General features: G+C 32.3%; 1 protein-coding gene and 1 pseudogene across 1 annotated transcript; both read right to left on the bottom strand.

Annotated features, from left to right (window-relative positions):
• Positions 1–453: 453 nt before the first annotated feature.
• Positions 454–8330, bottom strand: LOC123886692 (annotated as a pseudogene).
• Positions 8331–14517: 6187 nt separating this feature from the next.
• On the bottom strand, positions 14518–17374 carry LOC123886691 (replication factor A protein 1-like). Its single transcript, XM_045935985.1, has 10 exons — positions 16939–17374; positions 16749–16848; positions 16523–16644; positions 16325–16409; positions 16077–16212; positions 15835–15989; positions 15621–15738; positions 15321–15527; positions 15153–15230; positions 14518–15033 (listed from the first exon to the last, which is right to left on the bottom strand). The coding sequence occupies exons 1-10, from the start codon at positions 17372–17374 to the stop codon at positions 14518–14520; spliced, it is 1953 nt and encodes a 650-aa protein (XP_045791941.1).
• Positions 17375–19736: the final 2362 nt, after the last annotated feature.

Here is a 19736-nt window from a genome sequence, read left to right as displayed (position 1 = left end):
TGGCCACATTCTAAGTACCTAATACCTTAAGTATATAGAATTAAAACAAATATATTAAAAAAGTAAGCATAGGTTCATATAATTAACAAAATAACATATGTAAGATATTATGTACGAAAAATATAAAATATATACAATAATAGATACATATATAACATATAAATTTAATTTATTATATTTAAAATAATAGTGGCTTATATAAAGAATATCCAACAAAGGGGGTAATTTTTACCTAACTAATAAAATTTGAATGTCAGGAACCAGTGATTCCGATCCAAAAAATGCACCATCAAAAGATAGAAAATATAATATCTTGTGAACCTGAAAGAATATGACCACATTATATTATAATTATTTGTCAAAAAACAGTTAAACTAACAATACCATAATAATTTTTAAGTCATTCAACTGATTAAAACTATAAAACTTACCATGTGTTGCTGAGCTTTGTTTTTAAACCTTTAAATTCTCAAAAATTTCAGGAAATACGACATTTTTAGTTGTCGTGCAGGTCTTGCCATCTTCATCTAATATAAGAAACTTTAAGCCTTTCTTTGTTGTTACTCTTGAAACTGCTACGTACAATTGACCATGTGTAAAAACTGGTCGAGGTAAATAAACCGCAACCTTGGAGAGAGATTGTCCTTGGTTGTTGTTGATGGTCATTGCAAAACACAAGCATATGGGAAATTGGCGGCGACAAAACTTGAAAGGAAGTCCAGGATCTGAAGGAACTAAGTCCATTCTTGGAATATAGACAACTTCACCGTCATTTGTTGCATTGATAACCACAACTGTTATAACATTCTTGCCTAATTCTCTAACCTGTAACCTGGTACCATTACATAATCCCCTTGCTTGATCAATATTGCGCAGCAGCATAACTGGGACACCCTCTTTTAGGGTTAACCGATGATGAGGTATCCCAGAACATGTGATATCATTTAAAAATTCCGATGTAAACCAATCTCCTTGAACCTCATTATCCTCATCAGATTTACATGGTGTATCACAACTTAAATAATCTTTCGATTCACCTGGAATCATAGATAGCACATAATCGTTTACCTCTTTAACAACCTCCAATGTTGGAGCAAGAATTGCTTCATCCTCAAAGAAATTGTTTTTGCCAATATCGTTAACAATATTAGGGTAAACAAAATCAACCAAAGAAAGCAAAGGGTTGTCATTTTGTAGAACAGACAATTCTTCAGGGATTTTAATTTCAGCCTCTCCATTTTCATCTCCATCTAATAAGCCATCTCCAATTTTCAAAATCCAATCGGCAAATTCTTTGAGTTCAATTTCTGAGTTGTTAGTCAAATCACCTTTCAACCTCATGTTTTTGGTCAATTTCAGAACTTTGCAATGCTTCCATATCTTTGATGAGCCAATAGCTGCCCTAACAACTTCACTTCTCGATCCTTTCCTAATTACCGGCAATATCTGTCTAAAGTCTCCACCTAAGACAATAACTTTTCCACCAAATGGCTTGTTTCTGTTATTCTTATCCACCTTTCCCATCAAGTCTCTCATCGTACGATCAAATGCTTCAAAGCAATATCTATTCATCATTGGAGCTTCATCCCATATGAATAGACTGGCAGCTCTTAATAGTTCTGCTCTAAAACAATTTTGTTTAATGTTGCAAGTAGATTTATCATTGATTTCCAATGGGATGCAAAAAGTTGAGTGAGCTGTTTTTCCATTAGGAAGCAATAAAGAAGCTATTCCGCTCGAAGCAACATTGATTACAATTTCTCCTTTAGATCTTAGAGCTGCTGAAATTGTCTTCCACAAGAAAGTCTTGCCAGTACCACCGTAACCATACAAAAAGAAGAATTGACCATTACCAGATAACACAGATGTCATTATTTCTTGATAGACACCATGTTGCTCTTCAGTTAACTTTTGAACCAAACTTTCATGAAGAGCAGCTAATTCAACTCTATTATAGTTGAGTTCATCGGCTATGAGTTTGTTATGAAAGGTATTGACATCTTCAACTATAGGGGTAGGCATAGACGGGTAATCACTTAATGTTCTTCCATTTTCAGTCAACAGTTTTGCAATTTCATTAAGACAGAGATTCTGCAAGTCATCATCAGATATTTGTAAATCTGCAATTATATTATCATCGAATCAGCACGGAGTTGTTATATAATTCGTAGGTTAATAAACAAAATATTATATGCAAAAACGTAACAATCATTTGATTACCTGGAAGATTGAGTTCCCTTCTCCTATTGTAAAGAATGCCATCAGCCAACATCTTCCAAGTACAGCTCCAAACATCGAATGGATTAGTCATTGTATTCATGTTAAGTAATCTAACAAACAAACTCCTCATCTGCCAACCTGACGCTGTTTGATAAGACTCTTTAATTGCATCTTTGAACTCCTGGTCATCTTTTAAAAGCCTTAACTCACTACACGCCTCTTGGAATGTTTTGCATATCTTGCCATCAACTGTTTTAATATCTTCGTAACTTGTGCATCCTTTTTGTTGTGTCAACAACACCCTCAAGTAGTATAACTCACCGGCTCCAACAGGAACATATGTTAATCTTCCGATGCTAAAACCCCTTTGTCTTGGTTGCCAACGATGTTCCTTTGGTATATAAACAAATTTTGTAGGAAACTGCGAATATGTCAAATTGCGACCTTCTTCGTAGTCCATATTAGCTTTAAACCAAGCAAGAAACATTGTGTCAACCATTTCCCGATAACGGACAACATTATGCAGTGAACTATTATCATCAAATTTAACTACTTGTTCATTTTCCAAGTGAATAGATAACCTAATAACAGCTGGAAAATGTTGATGAATGTCAAATGCAAATGTCCTCCAAACAGCTTCTGCCGGAGATAAATACCGGCAGTCATAAAATCTTTTAATTTCATCAACCGGCTCTTTTGAATTTTTGGCATTGGATATTTCAACATTTGAACGGTCGGGACCTTTATTTACATATTTGAATAAGTACTTGATGGCATTGGATTTATTGCAATATTCAACATTAATATGAGCTTGATATCTCATCAAAAGAAAAGGATTGTAAGGAACAACAAAGCCGTTGTCTAAGCTGGCCTTAGGCTTTTTTACTGTAACTCCAGTATTACGTCTCCGGTAAGAAGGATAGCCTTCATTATCAATAGTTGTGGACGATTTATACTTTTTTGGAAAGAACTTCGAGCAACGGTAACCAACCATGCAAGGAGAATTGACATTTGCTTCACCACATGGGCCATGCATCATAAATGATGATACAGCGGCATAAAGTTTTGGATATAATTTAGGATGAGGAAGCTCAGCAGATATCACCTTGTCAATATCATGACCAGTTTTAATCTTATTTTTTTCATCTAACCACATTAACATATGTGCATGTGGAAGACCTCTTTTTTGAAACTCCACAGTATACATACCTATTATAACGTAAACATATCAATGTACTATTACTAATTAAGCTACAATAAATGACAAAACGAATTGAGTGGAGTAAATCATCTATAAATAGCACGTACCTGCTATGACGTTGCCAAATATTTGTTCTTTTTTTAAGTCCGACATCATTTGATCCAGTTTCATCTTGAATACTCTGGCAACAATATCTGGTTGGTCCGAAGGTTGAAGTCCTCTCGGTTCAATGAAATTACGTATTTCAGGCCAATTTGCATTACATGTAACTGTTATGAACAGATCAGGATAACCAAATCTCTTGCAAATTCCTTGAGCATCTTGACAATTGTTGAACATGTATCACGGACCTCCAGTGAAAGAATCAGGCAAAATAATGCGTCTTCCGACTGTTGAAGCATCCACATCCCCCCTATCGACAGCTTCTTGTAGACCACTTAGTACATCAGAACGAATTTTATCTTGGTTTTCTCTTATGAATGATAGCCTTTGGGCTTCTATCATAGTGTAATAATCCACCACAAACTGCTGAAACAATCTCCTAGAAAAAACAATGTTCCCAAATTCTTTTTTTCTTTCTTGAATGCGGAACGCCATGAATTCTCTAATTTTAACTCTTTCTTCCTTCTCACTTGTTGGTACTTCTTTTGTCTTTCTATGTGGAATATCTGGTTCCCAACCATTTTCACCCCAAGGAAACAACAACGGGTATTGAAGAGGCAGGAACAACACATGAGTTTCATGAATTCTAGTCAAGCCATACTGTTTATCATTAACAATAATATCTCTTCCAATTTCTGAGTCTTCAAAGTCACCAACTATCAAACCAGCAACCTCATCAACTGTAGGTATATTATGCATTCTTGAATCATTTGTTCGCTTTCGATATAATCTTAATGACAAATTATGAGTAGTACCGGATTGAATAGCATCTCTAACCTTCCTAAAAGACTTAGCAAGTGGATTGCAATAATCTATCATTTCTTTAAGATCTTTAACTAAAGAAATATCAATGGGATCTTTTTTGTTGTTATCAGACCTGAAAAATAGAAAAGTATTAGGCATATATAACACATGTAATTGTAATTATGTTTCGATTAAACTTTACAAACTACTAACCTAAAGCACGCAGCTCGGTTGTTCACTTCATTTTCAGTATCATGGATATATAACTGTGCAAACTTAGGAGTTGTTCCTGCTTCTGGTACTAAAGATCCAATTCTGTGATAATTTTGACCACTTAAAATAAATTGAGGAGGTCCACCACCATCATTAATGTTGTAATTTATGTGACCGCCTAATGACGTGAAAGCAAACATACTGTTGAAAGCTCTATAGTTCTCCTGAAAGTTCTTACTACGTCGATCACAGCCATTTATTAAAGCTAGTAAAAGGTCTGGAGGTTTTTTAAGAAGAGGAAGTTCAACTTTTCCTTTTGCACAACAAATTGAAAATTCTATATCAATACCATGCCTTGTCTTTTCCGCTCTTTCCTCATACCATAATTCAGCATTACACCACTTGCATGTAATTTCAGGCATGCCAAAGTTAATGACTCCTGGTTGACCATTATAATCAATATATTAATAAAGACTAATTTAAAAAAATATTCTTTTATACATATAGAAGTAGATTCAATACATACCTTCAATTTCAGAACTTGCATACAAATTGGATTTATATACATCCATGTCATTTACCACATTAGAAGAACCTGAATTGCAATGTAGTAATTAGTTTAGTAGCCCAACATTATATTTAACGCATTAGACAAATAAAACTTAGTAGTAATATACTGACCATTGGTTTCATCATCAAAATCTATTCTTTGAACACCAATATATTTATTATGTAGCGGAAACCTTTTTGAAGTGTGATTATTTCTTCTTGATAACGCAGGAACTGCAACTTTAGATTTACCTGTATTTGTTCCTGTATATGTAAAACCGTATAATATTAGATTAATAAATCGCTTGCTTTTATGATAAATGCAAAACCAGATAATACAAAGTGTCAAATAAATAATATTGTAATTAACCTTGTTGCTTAGGTCTTGATCTTGATGATTTAGAGCTCGACTCATTTGAAGAGTTAACAACACATGATACAGGAGAAAAATACTTAGGATTTGGAATTCTAATTCTTTTTGCAGGAATGTTTTGGTTCATATCACTTTCTACGTTTGTAGTCAATATGCTTCCTGTTTCAAATAGAAATATATCGTTACGGTATGCTACTTGCAAAGAATCCTATTGACATTAAAAATATCATTTGCAATACCTTGAGTCAAAGGTGACAATGGAATCCTGTCTGCTTTCCTCTTAAATAGTTCTCCCTTTGTTGTATAGTTGGATTGGATACTGATATCCATTGGCATGATATTCTCTGTCATTTCAAATATACCTCCAAGTTATAAAAAATAAAGGTAAGTGAAATAACAAAAAAAATAGCCAATTGTATACTTCAAAAATTATGGAAGCTCATGAATCTTGTTTTACCTGAACCAGATGATGTATTATTGAAAGAGCTTTGACCCAAATTTGGTTGAATATTTTCTGTCAGTAAGAACAATTAGATTAGACATGAATACTAAATATAAATATTAAATATAAACCTCTAAGTATTTTGAAGAAACAAAGGATTGGGAAGTACAAACCTGAAGAAGAGCCATTCTTGTTGCTTGTATGATTATGTAACTTTTGTTTCCTACTGAATCTTGCTATCTTTGATTGAGAAATATTCATTGATTGAACTTTGAATTTATAAATATACCATGAAGGTATTTTAGTTAAACATATTTTGGCTAACAAATGTTGAAACCTATAGGAGTGATGATCCTCAAATTATAGGAACTCATGAAAATTTTTGTGAAGAATGCATTGGTTTGAGGAGAGATGAAACCCAAGGCTTTTCACAAAGTTGTTCGGTATTGGTGTAATAAACAAATTGGGAAGAAAACAAAAAAGATAGTCAACTTAAGATAAACCTTCTTTAGGTTATATTGTGTGTTCACTTTCAACATATTGGTATAAGTGGCATAAAAAATGGAAATGCAAAAGAGTGTTGTCTCTTTCATCAACCTATAATATCTAACTTTCCTATAGGAAAGTAAAATTTGGAGAATAGGTAATACTTTGTATTGTCTTTGTCAAGACAATAATGTTGGACGAAAAAGGGCAAATATGCCTTGAGAATAAGACAATTTGCTATGTGCTTTGAGGATTCAACAATTAAAAATGATATTTAGGCATCACATGCAATTGTGGATGCAATTGCTTGTCTTCTTATACTTGTTATTACCCTAACAGGTTATAAGTTTAGCATGATATTAATAAAAAGAAAACCTTTAAAACTGAATTTGTATGCATACCATCAAACCATATATAATTGAAATTTATATAGAGATACGATGGCCAAGCATTGTTTGTATATCGTAATTAAAAAACCTTCAATTGATAATGGAATACTAATAAACCAAGAATGCATAAAACAACATTATATATCAAATGCCTAATATTGGCATAACTCTTGTAGCATTGAAAATATTACAACAAATTCTCACAACATGTTCCACTAACACAATAATTGAAATATTGTTTAAAACACAATATATATTAAATATCTATATACAACAAAAGGCTAATACAATTTGAACCCTCCATTGACTTCTACATAGGTTGATTTCATTTTTTTCTGAACCGCAAGACATCGCCAACCATCAACCTATTTTTCAACTTAAAGTGGTAACACCCTTCACCAACATCTTTTTTGACTTGGCCAACATGATTACATGGCATTATTTCGCAATTCCAAACTTCGCTTGTGTCCAAAGCCGTAACAGAAATTTTCTCAGCCTTGACTTTGAGAACATACTTCGACGATGTGTTTTGAAATTCCTGATATAAAATTAAAAGTGAAACTCAAAATAGTAAAAAAATTTAGTTGAAACACAACAGTTATTGATGGATTAAATATGACCTACTTGAAATTCATTATTGTTAATGATTGCACTTGTGATCTTGACATCAAATTTATAGATATGTGATTGATCCATATCTTCAGTACCTTGAGTATTAAGTTGTTGAACCTCAACATCCTCATTGTTTTGCTCATTATAAAAAAAACCAGAACATGGATGTTCATCGGATTCACAGGGAGCCTCATAAGGAGGAGCGAATTGACTCATAATTGATTCGAACATCAATAAATTATTACGCTTCATTTGGTAATAAAGATAAACTTCCGTTGGTACTGTAAATCCATTTCTCACGGCAACTATAATTCCAGAACTAATATACCATTTACCATTGTCACAGTTGAACACCACCATAGTTCTCTCTTTATTACCATTTATAATCCATCCAGTTTTTTCAAAATTCATCTGACTTGACCAATTCTTAACAAAAAGTGGACACATATGAATTTCGTCCTAAAACAAAGTTGATGTATGCAAATTATATCAGCATCAACGCTAAATATTAAACCAATGTATATCTAAATAAAATATCAAATAAATGAAATAAATTGAGAATACCTTATCAGGGTCAATAACTGTTTTAAACCAAGCAGGTCTATCATGGAGAGATTGTGAAGGAATGCTGAAATTCATTGTATAAACACATTAACAATATTACATTCGTCAGTATTATGTCAATATTTCTATCATTTAGATGTTCGCTGAAAAAAGATTTAGAAATTAGAGTAATGTAATTAACTTTTTGACTAATTATGCGAATGATGAGGAATTCATATTTTCTCCAAAAACAAATCTGCTCCTAATAACCTATGTCACTATCCTCTTTCTATCCAACATTAGATGACGATTAAAAAAAATTGTGGGTCGCAAATCAATTGAATGTCGCAAAGAGTAAGGTATAGATAGTTGTTACCTGTTAATTGAAGATTCCATTGTAGAAGATGGTGTGAACAGTATGACGAAGAAGAGGATGAAGGAGGAAGATGATGTCGTGCCACGATGACTTTTCTAATATGTATTTGCAAATGTAGGCTGGATCAAGAGTTGGGCCTAAATAATCTATGATATTATCAGATTTGTAAGCCCAATTGAAGTAGACGATAAAAATGTGTGTATAAGACTCTTTTATATTAGAGTTTAATTGTTATGCACCGTCGGTGTAATTTTTTTTTTACACATATATCTAATGATGCGTTGCCACACCATTTAAAGAATGTGACACATAATGTATTTTTAATTAGCATAGATAATGCGAAGGAATGACATTATTGGACGCGTGTGCAAAATAAGTTTATACATACGGTGCATATAAATTAAATTCTTTATGTTATTATTGATAACCATAATCTTTTCAAAATTGAAGTTGACGTGGTAATGAAAACTGCATCGAACGGGTTGGATATATAATTTTTACCATTGGCTTGTTTGAAACTAATGAGAGCTTATACATTGACATAAATTGTTATAATAGTGTGTTGATAAATTAAAAAGAACTGATATTTGTCGCGAACAGTGTTCCACTCAATTTCACGAACTTAGGTTTTCTATTTAGTTTTTTATATTTTGTAACAAAAAGTTTTGCAAAATCGAACCAGAGAAGTGCTATTTGTCATTAACGATGTTCCACTCAACTTTCACGAACTTGGGTTTTCTATTTATTTTTTTATTTTCTTCAAAAATAAAAATTGCAAAATCGGATTAGTATTCTTTGAAATTTTTTATACATCATTATTTTAAATATTTGGTATGGCAAAATAAAAGTTCAATAAACCTTTGTTATATATTGAATGATGCTGAGATATTATGTCATACTTTGCCATAGTGCTTATATACATTTTGTTAACAATTTATAAGTGCTTATGTAATCACACTTGGAAACATTTTAGTTTATGTAAGTACTTTTCAAAGTACATATTGAAATGTAAAGAGGTTATTAATCATTTATGATATAAGCTCCTATGCAATAAGCTGCAATGCTATAAGCACTAAATTCATACGCAAGATTAATACACACAATATAAGTCTTGAAACATAGTTAAAGTACATTACATGATAGTAATTCATAAGTTGTTCAAAATATATTACATATAATAGCCAAAACAGCAGAAACATGGATGCATTGTTTGCCAAAATAATCCAAACTATAAACCATCATTACATAATTGCCAAATGCTCTTATAATCAACAGGTCCTTCTTAACAAAATCAAGCTCGACGGATAATCATGACATTGAGGTAATGTGGCGGGTCTTCAACTGAGCACTTCAACACATCTCCAGGCATCAACATAAGCTCTTGCTTGAAATCATACCAACCTTTCCCAAGATATCTTTCATTCTTATTGCGGGTCGAAGTCTTGATTTTGCAATTGATTACTCTTCCTGTGTTAATATCTCGAATATAAATCTCCGTCTGACTTGGCCGAAGAGCATGTTTCGATGTTGGGTTGGGAAAATGCTACAATAAAATGAAATTAGGGATAAATAAATTGAAGGAAGAATTAAAGTTATAAAGCAACTGTTAACATTACTAATTAGAAATTACACTTACCATAACTTGGTTGGAATATGCCATGGACTCTGTGATCTCAACATCAAAGTGATTATAACGAAGACGATCTTCATCATCCTCAACAACATCCTCAACATTATAAACCATGCCAAAAGGTCCAGGGTCCTCATCCTCATCGTGATCGTCATCGTCATCTTCGTCTTCTGATTCGTCATCCTCATCGTCATCGTCATCTTCTTCTTCGTTGGAATCAGAAGATATCTCAATCACTGGGATTTTATCAGCAAGATCTTCAACAATAGGAGCAGTCTGCCTAGCTCTTTTTTCAATAAGATCAAAAGGATTATCCTTAAATTGAAAATTCAAGAAGACAGACGTGGGTTTCTTAAATCCAAATGCCTTGCAAACTTCTTCTCCATCACTGAAATACCATATACCTTTACTACATTTAAGAAACACCTCACATTCTTGTTTCTTACTGTTTATTAATGATACAGGATTTTCAAAATTGATGATGCTTTCAAAGTTTCCCACAAAGGTAGGGCAAATGTCAATTCTTTCCTACATTTCATATAGGCATATAAATCATAAGTTATAAATAACTCTATCAATAGGAATAGTTTGAAATAAAAATTTCGTATATACAAATAAAAGTATTTGCTACATAGTCAATACCTTATATGGGTAAATAACAGTTTCGAAATGCGTTTCTGGATTAAATGACCAGCCATTAGAGCTGTTTGATAAGAAAATTACGAAGATATACATTAGTATATAATTAAATAACAATTCACATTTGTTATTGGCAATATACAAAAAAACACATAAATAGTTACCTATTAGGATAAATTGAATGACTCAATTTAAAAAATTTAGGACGTTCTTCAAGTGTTCCAGGCCACATGGTAAAAGTGTTATCTTCGCCCTCAAAGTATAGGGTGACAATGGTTGGTACCTTAATGCCATTCCTCCTGGCAACAACTCTACCATCACTAATATAATATTGATCATTCTTCCACTTGAAAACAACCATAGTGCATCCATAGTTTTGATTTCTATTTTTACTCTTGATCCATCCAAAGTATTTCAAGTTCATTTTGGGTATGTACTTCTTAGCAAATGCAGGACAAATATAAATTTCCTCCTAATATAATATAAAGATAAAGTATAATGTCCATTAATTGAATGTGAGAAACTGTTAATTAATTGATTCACATGAAGAACAATAACTCAACTATTGGTTCATGAAATTTACCTTAGAAGGATGTACTTCAGTTTGGAACCAACATGTAACTTTGGATTGATCACCAGATTTGTTTCTTATAAAATATGAAAAAGTCAAAATAAAAGTAACATGAGTATTTTTTTTCAATGTTTGAATAATATACCTACTAAGAAAGCAAAGTTTCACCTAAGACCCAATTTATGTTGAAAACGACATATAGAGAGATTGAGAAACATGTGTATAATTGACAAAAAGTATTAATTAATTTTGTTAAAGTACATGTTACAGATGAATATACAGTATACTATATTATCCACAAATAGATTGAGAGTTCAAAGTCGTATGAAATGGTCCCTCATGTTGTCGAAAAGTACAAAAGAAAAAAACAATTGAAAAAGATACTACCTGATCGCAGATGAAGAAGCCATCCTCGATAATGAACGGATACGATTTGAAGACTTGAGCGAATATCCTTGTTGAGCGGCAACTTTGACGGGAAGTTGGGAAATCGCGTGGAACTCGTTGGAAGGATAAGATGAATGGATAGGGTTTACTTTGTTTGTCTCTTCCTTTGTTAAACAAACATCCAAACGGACCGGGCTCAAAAACGGGTTGTGGGTCGTAAGACCCAACAGGTCCTTCTGCCTACAATAATTGCACCTCCCGATACTTACTATATTAAAATTTGTAGGTAAATTGTAGTGTTTTATTTAAGTTCCAATAAGAACCAATAATTTTGATGTAGAATCCTAATGGATTGGCTTAATCAACTAAAAATGCAAGAACGGTCCAAAAAGCCCGCATGAATGGAAAAAAAAAGAATATGTGGACTTAAAATCCTATGTGGACTATCTTAGAGATTGACACTTGTCTTTTTTTGCTATTAGAACCTTATTGTCTCTCTCTTATGTATTATGTTGTGTATATGGTGGTTGGTTGCAAGTTGCTAACGGTGGTTAATATCTTGAACTACCACGATATTTTATTTCTTGTTATCAGTTGGTTTTCCTTCTACACCGTTATTTCATTTACCTATGTGAACAAAATTCCATAAATAAAATTGACTCATATTAAAAAATGAGCAATACGTTTCCCACGCCAGATGGACGAATAAGACTGGACCTGTTTCAATGATCAATGATTTAGCAATTACACATAGGATTTTAGGTTGCAATTACAATAATGTATTTTGACGTAGTGTCACAATAGATTGGTTGGCTTCACGGACGGAAAATGCAAGAACCGTCCAAAAAGCCCGCATGAATGGCAAAAAAAAAAATATGTGGACTTAAAATCCTATGTGGACTATCTTAGAGATTGACAGTTGTCTTTTCTTGCTATTAGAATCTTATTGTCTCTCGCTTATGTTTTATGTTGTGTATATGATCGTTGGTTGCAAGTTGCTAACGGTGGTTAATATCTTGAACTATCACGATATTTTATTTCTTGTTATCAGTTGGTTTTCCTTCTACACCGTTATTTCATTTACCTATGTGAACAAAATTCCATAAATAAAATCGACTCATATTAAAAAATGAGCAATATGTTTCCCACGCCAGATGGACAAATAATACTGGACCTGTTTCAATGATCAATGATTTAGCAATTACACATAGGATTCTAGGTTGCAATTACAATAATTTATTTTGACGTAGTGTCACAATAGATTGGTTGGCTTCACGGACTGAAAATGCAAGAACCGTCCAAAAAGCCCGCATGAATGGGAAAACAAAAATATCGAGATAAAATCCTATGTGGACTATCTCAGAGATTGACACATGTCTTTTCTTGCTATTAGAACCTTATTTATGTTGAACAGTTATTCTTTGGTGTGAAACTAAAGTTTTACTTTTGGTTTTTGACAGATTATGCTATCAACATAAATGTTAATACCTAAATTATTAGATTAAATTTTGGGTTTTTTCCTATACTAATAATCGAAAAGACAATATCATAAGAAATATATATTAAAGATTAATTGAAAAGTACCAAGATCAACTCAAAACAATAACACATAATAACTAAGATCAAATCCACTACAGCAGTTGTAGTCATTGGTACATGAAAAGATAAATTAGTATAAAAGAAAACAACACATGTTGATTGTTGGATTACTTAACAAATCTAACAACATCAACATCAACTCTGTTGCTCTTTGCAATATTAAAAAAACTAAACTTTAGAATATCTCCAGGTGAGAAGAAATTATCACAGCAGAATCTGGACCATGCTACTGCCTCCAATTTTCGAACTCCAGTCCGACCTGGTGCTTCAATAATTTCTGCCAGATGAGGTTCTGCGACCGGACCTTGAAGCACCAAGTAATTATGAAAAGATGTGATATAGTCACCTAACCACTTGTCAAAGATCTGCATAATATGGTTGACATTAAGAAAAGTGTGTAAGTACTAATATGTAAAAGTATAACTAAAAATGTTGACTAACATTAAAATACTTAACTAATTGTTTTCTTGTTTCATTTGAGTCAATTCCACAAACAAACTCAAATGTTAATGGTTCGGGGATTTTAGTAGATAGGGAGTGAAATGAAGGAAATTCATCAGTTGTGCATGGTTCTATAGAAGGAAGAAGCAGGTAAAACATGCTATCACCATAATAAACCAAATTAATTTCATGATATTGGTACTGCAAGTCAAAGTGTTGACGAAGTTTTGTCCATCCGTCTGTTATTAGAGGTTGTTCAAGAGATTGATTCCAAGTAAGGAAATGCAAGTCATTTCCTGCATAAACTTTCCAAACTCGGTCCAACTCTTTGACATGTATTGTAGTCAAAATAGCCTTTTGTAATCTGGTAGCAAGAATTGTATTGATATCATCATAAGCACCTTCAGCCATGTATGTCTTGCAAAATCAAGTGCAAAAAAATAAAACACAAATCACTGCAAATCATATGAACCTCCAATGGTAAATATATAGCAACTTGTGTTAGTCCAATAACATAATGACCATTTGAAGGTAGGTACAGGATATTTAATGTAGCAAGTTGGGAAAATGAACATGCCATGAGGTAGATAATAAATGTGGTACTAAACTATGTAACCATGCAATAAATTTGAAATAACTACTTGCAGAAATAATATAAAGGTTGTACCCAAAGTCACATAATAATTCAAATTGATCATAGTAAAGGACCACTGCCACTGGACCTCATTACAAAAGTGATTAATCCTAATTAAAGCCCTACTTAAAAGACTACCACAATTAATCAAACTGAAACATAACATTGTCCTAATTAAAGGCCCACTGCCACTGGGCCACAAAACAACAGTACTTAAGCCCACTGCCACTGGGACAAACTACAACACATAATCTAATTAAAGCTTAAACATAATAGCAAGCAATGACTATCCCTAACATAGCCAGCTTAGGGTATCTTCTCAATCTTCACAGCCCTCTTCAACAACTTGATAGGAGCATTGTCATCTTCAACCGTCGTGTTCTCATGTTGAGGAGACACTCTCTTAGCTAAGGATTTCTTCCGCTGTCCACATGGGCGAGCAGAGGATGAAGATCGCATGCTGACATCATTACCAGAAGTAGAGTTTACTGGTTTGACAGCAGCAGCAGATTGTTGAGTAACCACATCAGAGATAGTTGGGTTCGCAGAAACAGCGGAGAGCATTGGGTTCACAGCAGCAACAAAGTTGATTGGCTTCACAGGTGGATCAGATGTAATTGGCTTGACAGTCAATGTAGAGGTCATTGGGCTCACACAAGGTGTCATTGGCTTAACACAAAAAGAAGTATTAACAGAATCATCGTCAAGATTAACAATAGATTCTGAAAATTTCAACATCAAATCTTGTGAAACTTCAAGAGGTGTTCCATCAACAATCAAACCTTTTCCCTTGTCAGAATCTCCACTAAAGTTTTGACACTCCTAAACAACATGAATAACATAAGGCATCTAACTAACTACATTATATGTTATAAAAGTAAGGCATCTAACTAACTAACATAGCATCATTTACACAGACACCTAACATTAAAAAAATTTACCTCAGAAAGGAAATTAGAGGTACCACCAACATAAACATCTTTCCCCTTATCGAGCAAAGTACTCAAAGAACCACCCTCCTACAAAACACAAAGTTCAAAAAGTTATAAAACATATTAGACCATTTATGTCAGGGTGTTCATAAATAGGATAATAAGATAAAGGCATACATTTCTTTTTTTATTACAGACAGCATCCTCATTATCCCACTTGTCCTTAAACTGCTTAATTATAACCTCATCGGTACAAATCTTTCTAACACGGAAAGATTGCTCAAACCTAGGATTCTGAGAAGGTTTAGCTTCAACCATAAAAAGCCAAGTATGATTAACCAGCATGTCATCAATTTCAGGTGGCACAATTTGCTCACCATCAGCCTGCTAAATAAAATTATGACATTAATAAATGTTTGCATTGCACAATGATATTTGACTAATTAAAAAACAAACTTAAAAATCATCACATACAACATCCCCAAGTTGAAGCATATCAGCACAAGACATATTAAATATCGCACTTGCTTCTTTGTCAAAAACAACAAACGTGGCAGAATCAGTATCATCCATGACTCTAAGTTTGACACAATACCTGATGCATAATAAAATAGTTCGTATTATAACATAACCAAAATATAAATGAAATATTCATAATGAGTAGTGAAATTTCACATTTTAATATATTTACCTAGGAACAACCTTTGGAACATGCCTATTACACTTTTCACAAAACCATAACCTTGAATCTTGTATAACAGCTTTACCGCAAAAACATGCTGTATACCAATAACGATCAGGATTTAAAGTTCTCTTCACAGTAGCAGCTACAACATGTGATGATACCTATAAAAAAATAAGTAGTGGCTTATTAAAAAATGTAATAGGATTAATAATAAACATCATTAAAGGTTGAGTTGTCTAAATGCCTACTTTTGTAGCATCCTTGAGATCTTGCAAGGTTGCCCTTGGAGTATTGTACAGAAACTCATCAAGTGGGGTCACAGCTGACTCATTACTAAGTTGAGTAAAGGTCAATGGAGAATGATTCTCATCGGAATCATTAAGACTAATAAGGAAAATAAAAGTTAACTGTAATCAGTGCATATGTTTTGATACATAATGATAATATAAAAAATAAAAGTTAAAAATAATAAAAGTTAAAGTTGTTGATCACATACCTTGCCCTAAAGATCTTACTTTCCTCACAGTTTGGGTTAAATATCAAAACAGAACAATTCATGCAATTCTGTATGTGTATCTTGTCTACAAATTGCCAATCAATAACTTCAGATTTAAAATGGAACAACATATACATATTTAGAAAACAATAGTGTTATAATAGGTATGAAAATAAATAGTGGATTTGAATTAACAACCTTGAAAGGTCTTAGCTTTTGCAAGATGAACAATGACCACATGATTGTTTAGATCACCAGCTCCCACAAAGGTATTCAGTTCATCAACATATGGTCCAAAAAGTGTACACTGCAGCTTATGCCTAAAGTAATAGTATAAAAAATTTATAAATAAATAAAAGTTCCCATAGTTGATATTTATAAATTGAAATAGTTTATGAAAGTTAACAGCAAGGTAATATCATACCCATCAGCCTCCAAGGAAATGACATTCAGCTTTGTTGTGCTACCATTTTGATTAGTGATCTCACGTTCCTGACCAATCTCAGTTAAAAGACCAATCACATCTGACATGAAGTTCATAACAAAAATTTGGGTTAGTAAGATATTAAACACAGAAAAGAAAAAAAAAATTAAAACTATATAATCAAACTCACCAACTAAGAAATCAGTGTCATATAAGCCACCTACAACTTCAGAAATTGGAACAAAGGTAAATGGAGATTTAACAATATCACAATTTGACAACCTTTGAACAATGGAACCAAACTGAAAGTTCAGTTTGTATGGATGATGTGTGGTCCTATAAGCTCCAGTATTAGCAGCCACACCAATATTTTCAAAAGAATAAACTTTTCCCTCAATTACATCATGTTTAAACTTGTAAATAAGTGTTTTTTTGATGGTGGCATGAATCTTAGAACCATCTGAATCCATTAACACCATTTCAACAGAAAAAGGCATATTAGGTCGATTAAAATCGTTCACTTGCCAAAGTCTTATGATCTTTGCCTTAAAATTCCAATTTGTTCTATCAGAATTGATTTCATCAATGTTTGAAAACATACTACGATTACCAAGAGTCAAAGCCATTTCAGAAATCAGATAATTTAGGATTTGTTGAATAAAAAGGCGTTGAAAATATTTATCTAATAATTTTTGCGATAAAAAAGAGAGAAAGAGGAGGGGCAGGCAAATATGTTGGCTGCGGTGCAAATGTCTCAATGAACAACCAAACCTTTAAATACCAAGAACACAGAAACCCTAAAAACAATAAAATAATAATTAAACCAAAAATAATGAAGGCGGGAGATATTGAATCCGAAATTACCTTAGGGTTATGAGTTCAAATAAAATCATGTTGGAGGGAAAAATTGTTTTCCTCAGAGATATCAGTAGAAAACTGCATAGGGGTTTTTGAGGAAGCACCGATATGGCAATTTTTAACATTGGAGAAAGGGTATACGTAAAGAAGAAAATATTGAGAGCCAGATTAGTTTGATGTTTAAATGAGGTGGAAGGGTTTGGATTTGAATTTCAAACCCGTGAGGAATCTTAACAGAAGAAGCTTGCATACATATGGGATTTTGATTTGTTTTGAATAAACTTGCTTCTTACTTGTTTGCCAGAAGAGGAAAACATCGCAGATGAAGAAAACGACTTGTCACTACTTTCTTCTGCCACCGAGTTTTTTTATTGTTTCCTTGTTTTGGGCCTAAACCATATGGGCCTTGCATTTCGGTTCAAATTTTGGCCCATTGATCATTCATTTATTCAATTTTCCCTCCACTTTCAAGTTTGAAAACATTGCCTAATTGAGGTAAAAATTTTGTCACCTATTGAAACTCAAAATCCTATGTGGACATGCTTAGAGGATGACACCTGTTTTTTTTTTTGCTATTTAGTGTTGCTAATTTGTGTAGTTTGAAAGATAGCATTATTAATCCCATTCCAAGAGGACATTATGGGTCTGTTTGGCAACACCACCAAACTGACTTATAACTTATGTCTTATGGCTTATAAGCTAAAAGACCTGTTTGGTAACAACCTTTTCAACACTGACTTATAGCTTATTTTAGTGACTTATAGCTTATTTTCCATAAGCTATTTCAATTAGCTTATGAACTTATATCTTATAGCTTATCATCTTTTCTTCCATTTTTACCCTTATCATTTTACCTGAAATCCATTTTTACCCTTTTTAATATATTATAATATAAAATAAAAACGTGATTCCTTTGCTTCCAATATTTTTTTTTTTTGACATTTTGCTTCCAATTCTTATGAAATAAAATAAATACCCTTTCTATTTTTCAATTGGTATAGTTTACGCTATGTTCTACGACGTCGTCAGTTTTTTTTTTTTTTTGATGGGTCGACGTCGTCAGTTTTTAATATACTATACTAGAAATATGCATTTATGTATAATATTAGTTTGCGTAAAAAAAAAGTATAATATTAGTTTATTTATATATAATGAAAATAAATATCCTACATAAAAATAATGAAGATAAATGTTGATTTAATCCGAAATAAATTAAAATTAAAATATACAGTAGTACTATATAAATGTTTAAAATGTTGTTGTACATAAAGGCCAAAAAAAAAATTGTTTTACGTGACAATATTTGATGGCGCATTTGTACATAACTATATTATCACCCCTTCATTTTAGTACTTTTGATTTATTCTTATGTATTTTATTCTTTTGATTTATCTTTTATGTATTTGTTATAAAAACCTAAAAAATGTAATGTTTAATATTTTATATAAAGTGTAATAAATGAAATGAAATTAAACTTAAAATAAAATTTCAAAGAATAAATTTTAATTCTTTATAAAAAAAATTAATAATAATAAAAGATATATTAAGTTAATAAATTTGAATAACTAAATTTGAAGTGTTTTAAATATTAATTAGATATAGGTTTAATAATAATTTTTTATAAGAGATTTTATATGTCCTTCTTTGTCATTTTACATTTACTAGTCAGTGAACCGCTAATTTTACCAAACACTTCAATCAGCTTATCAGCCATCAGTCATCAGCCATCAGCCATAAGCTATAAGTTATAAGCTATCAGCCATCAACCATCAGCCATAAGCTAACTTATCAGCCATCCGCTATTTTTGCCAAACAGAGTCTATGTACTGTGATTCACACTCTTTTTATAGATAAACTCTTCTATATCTTTTACAAAATATTCGATGTGGGACTTTTGAAATTGCTTGTTTGCAAGCAATTTGTATTATATCATATCATCATATCATATGACACATTTGAATGTGGGCATATGGAGGTATTTGTTTCACACATTGGATTTGTTGTTACATTTTTTTTTTCTTATAATTTTTAATAAAGTAGTAATAAAACACACTTACAGAAACACAAAAGTATATATATGGGGCTTCTATTATGAGAATGATTTTATTTTATGTAAAAACGGTGAGAACT

The sequence above is a fragment of the Trifolium pratense genome, linkage group LG5, assembly GCF_020283565.1.
Source record: "Trifolium pratense cultivar HEN17-A07 linkage group LG5, ARS_RC_1.1, whole genome shotgun sequence".
Lineage (NCBI taxonomy): Eukaryota > Viridiplantae > Streptophyta > Magnoliopsida > Fabales > Fabaceae > Trifolium > Trifolium pratense.
Note: the sequence above shows the minus strand (reverse complement) of the source record. Positions and strands in the feature narration are given on the sequence as shown.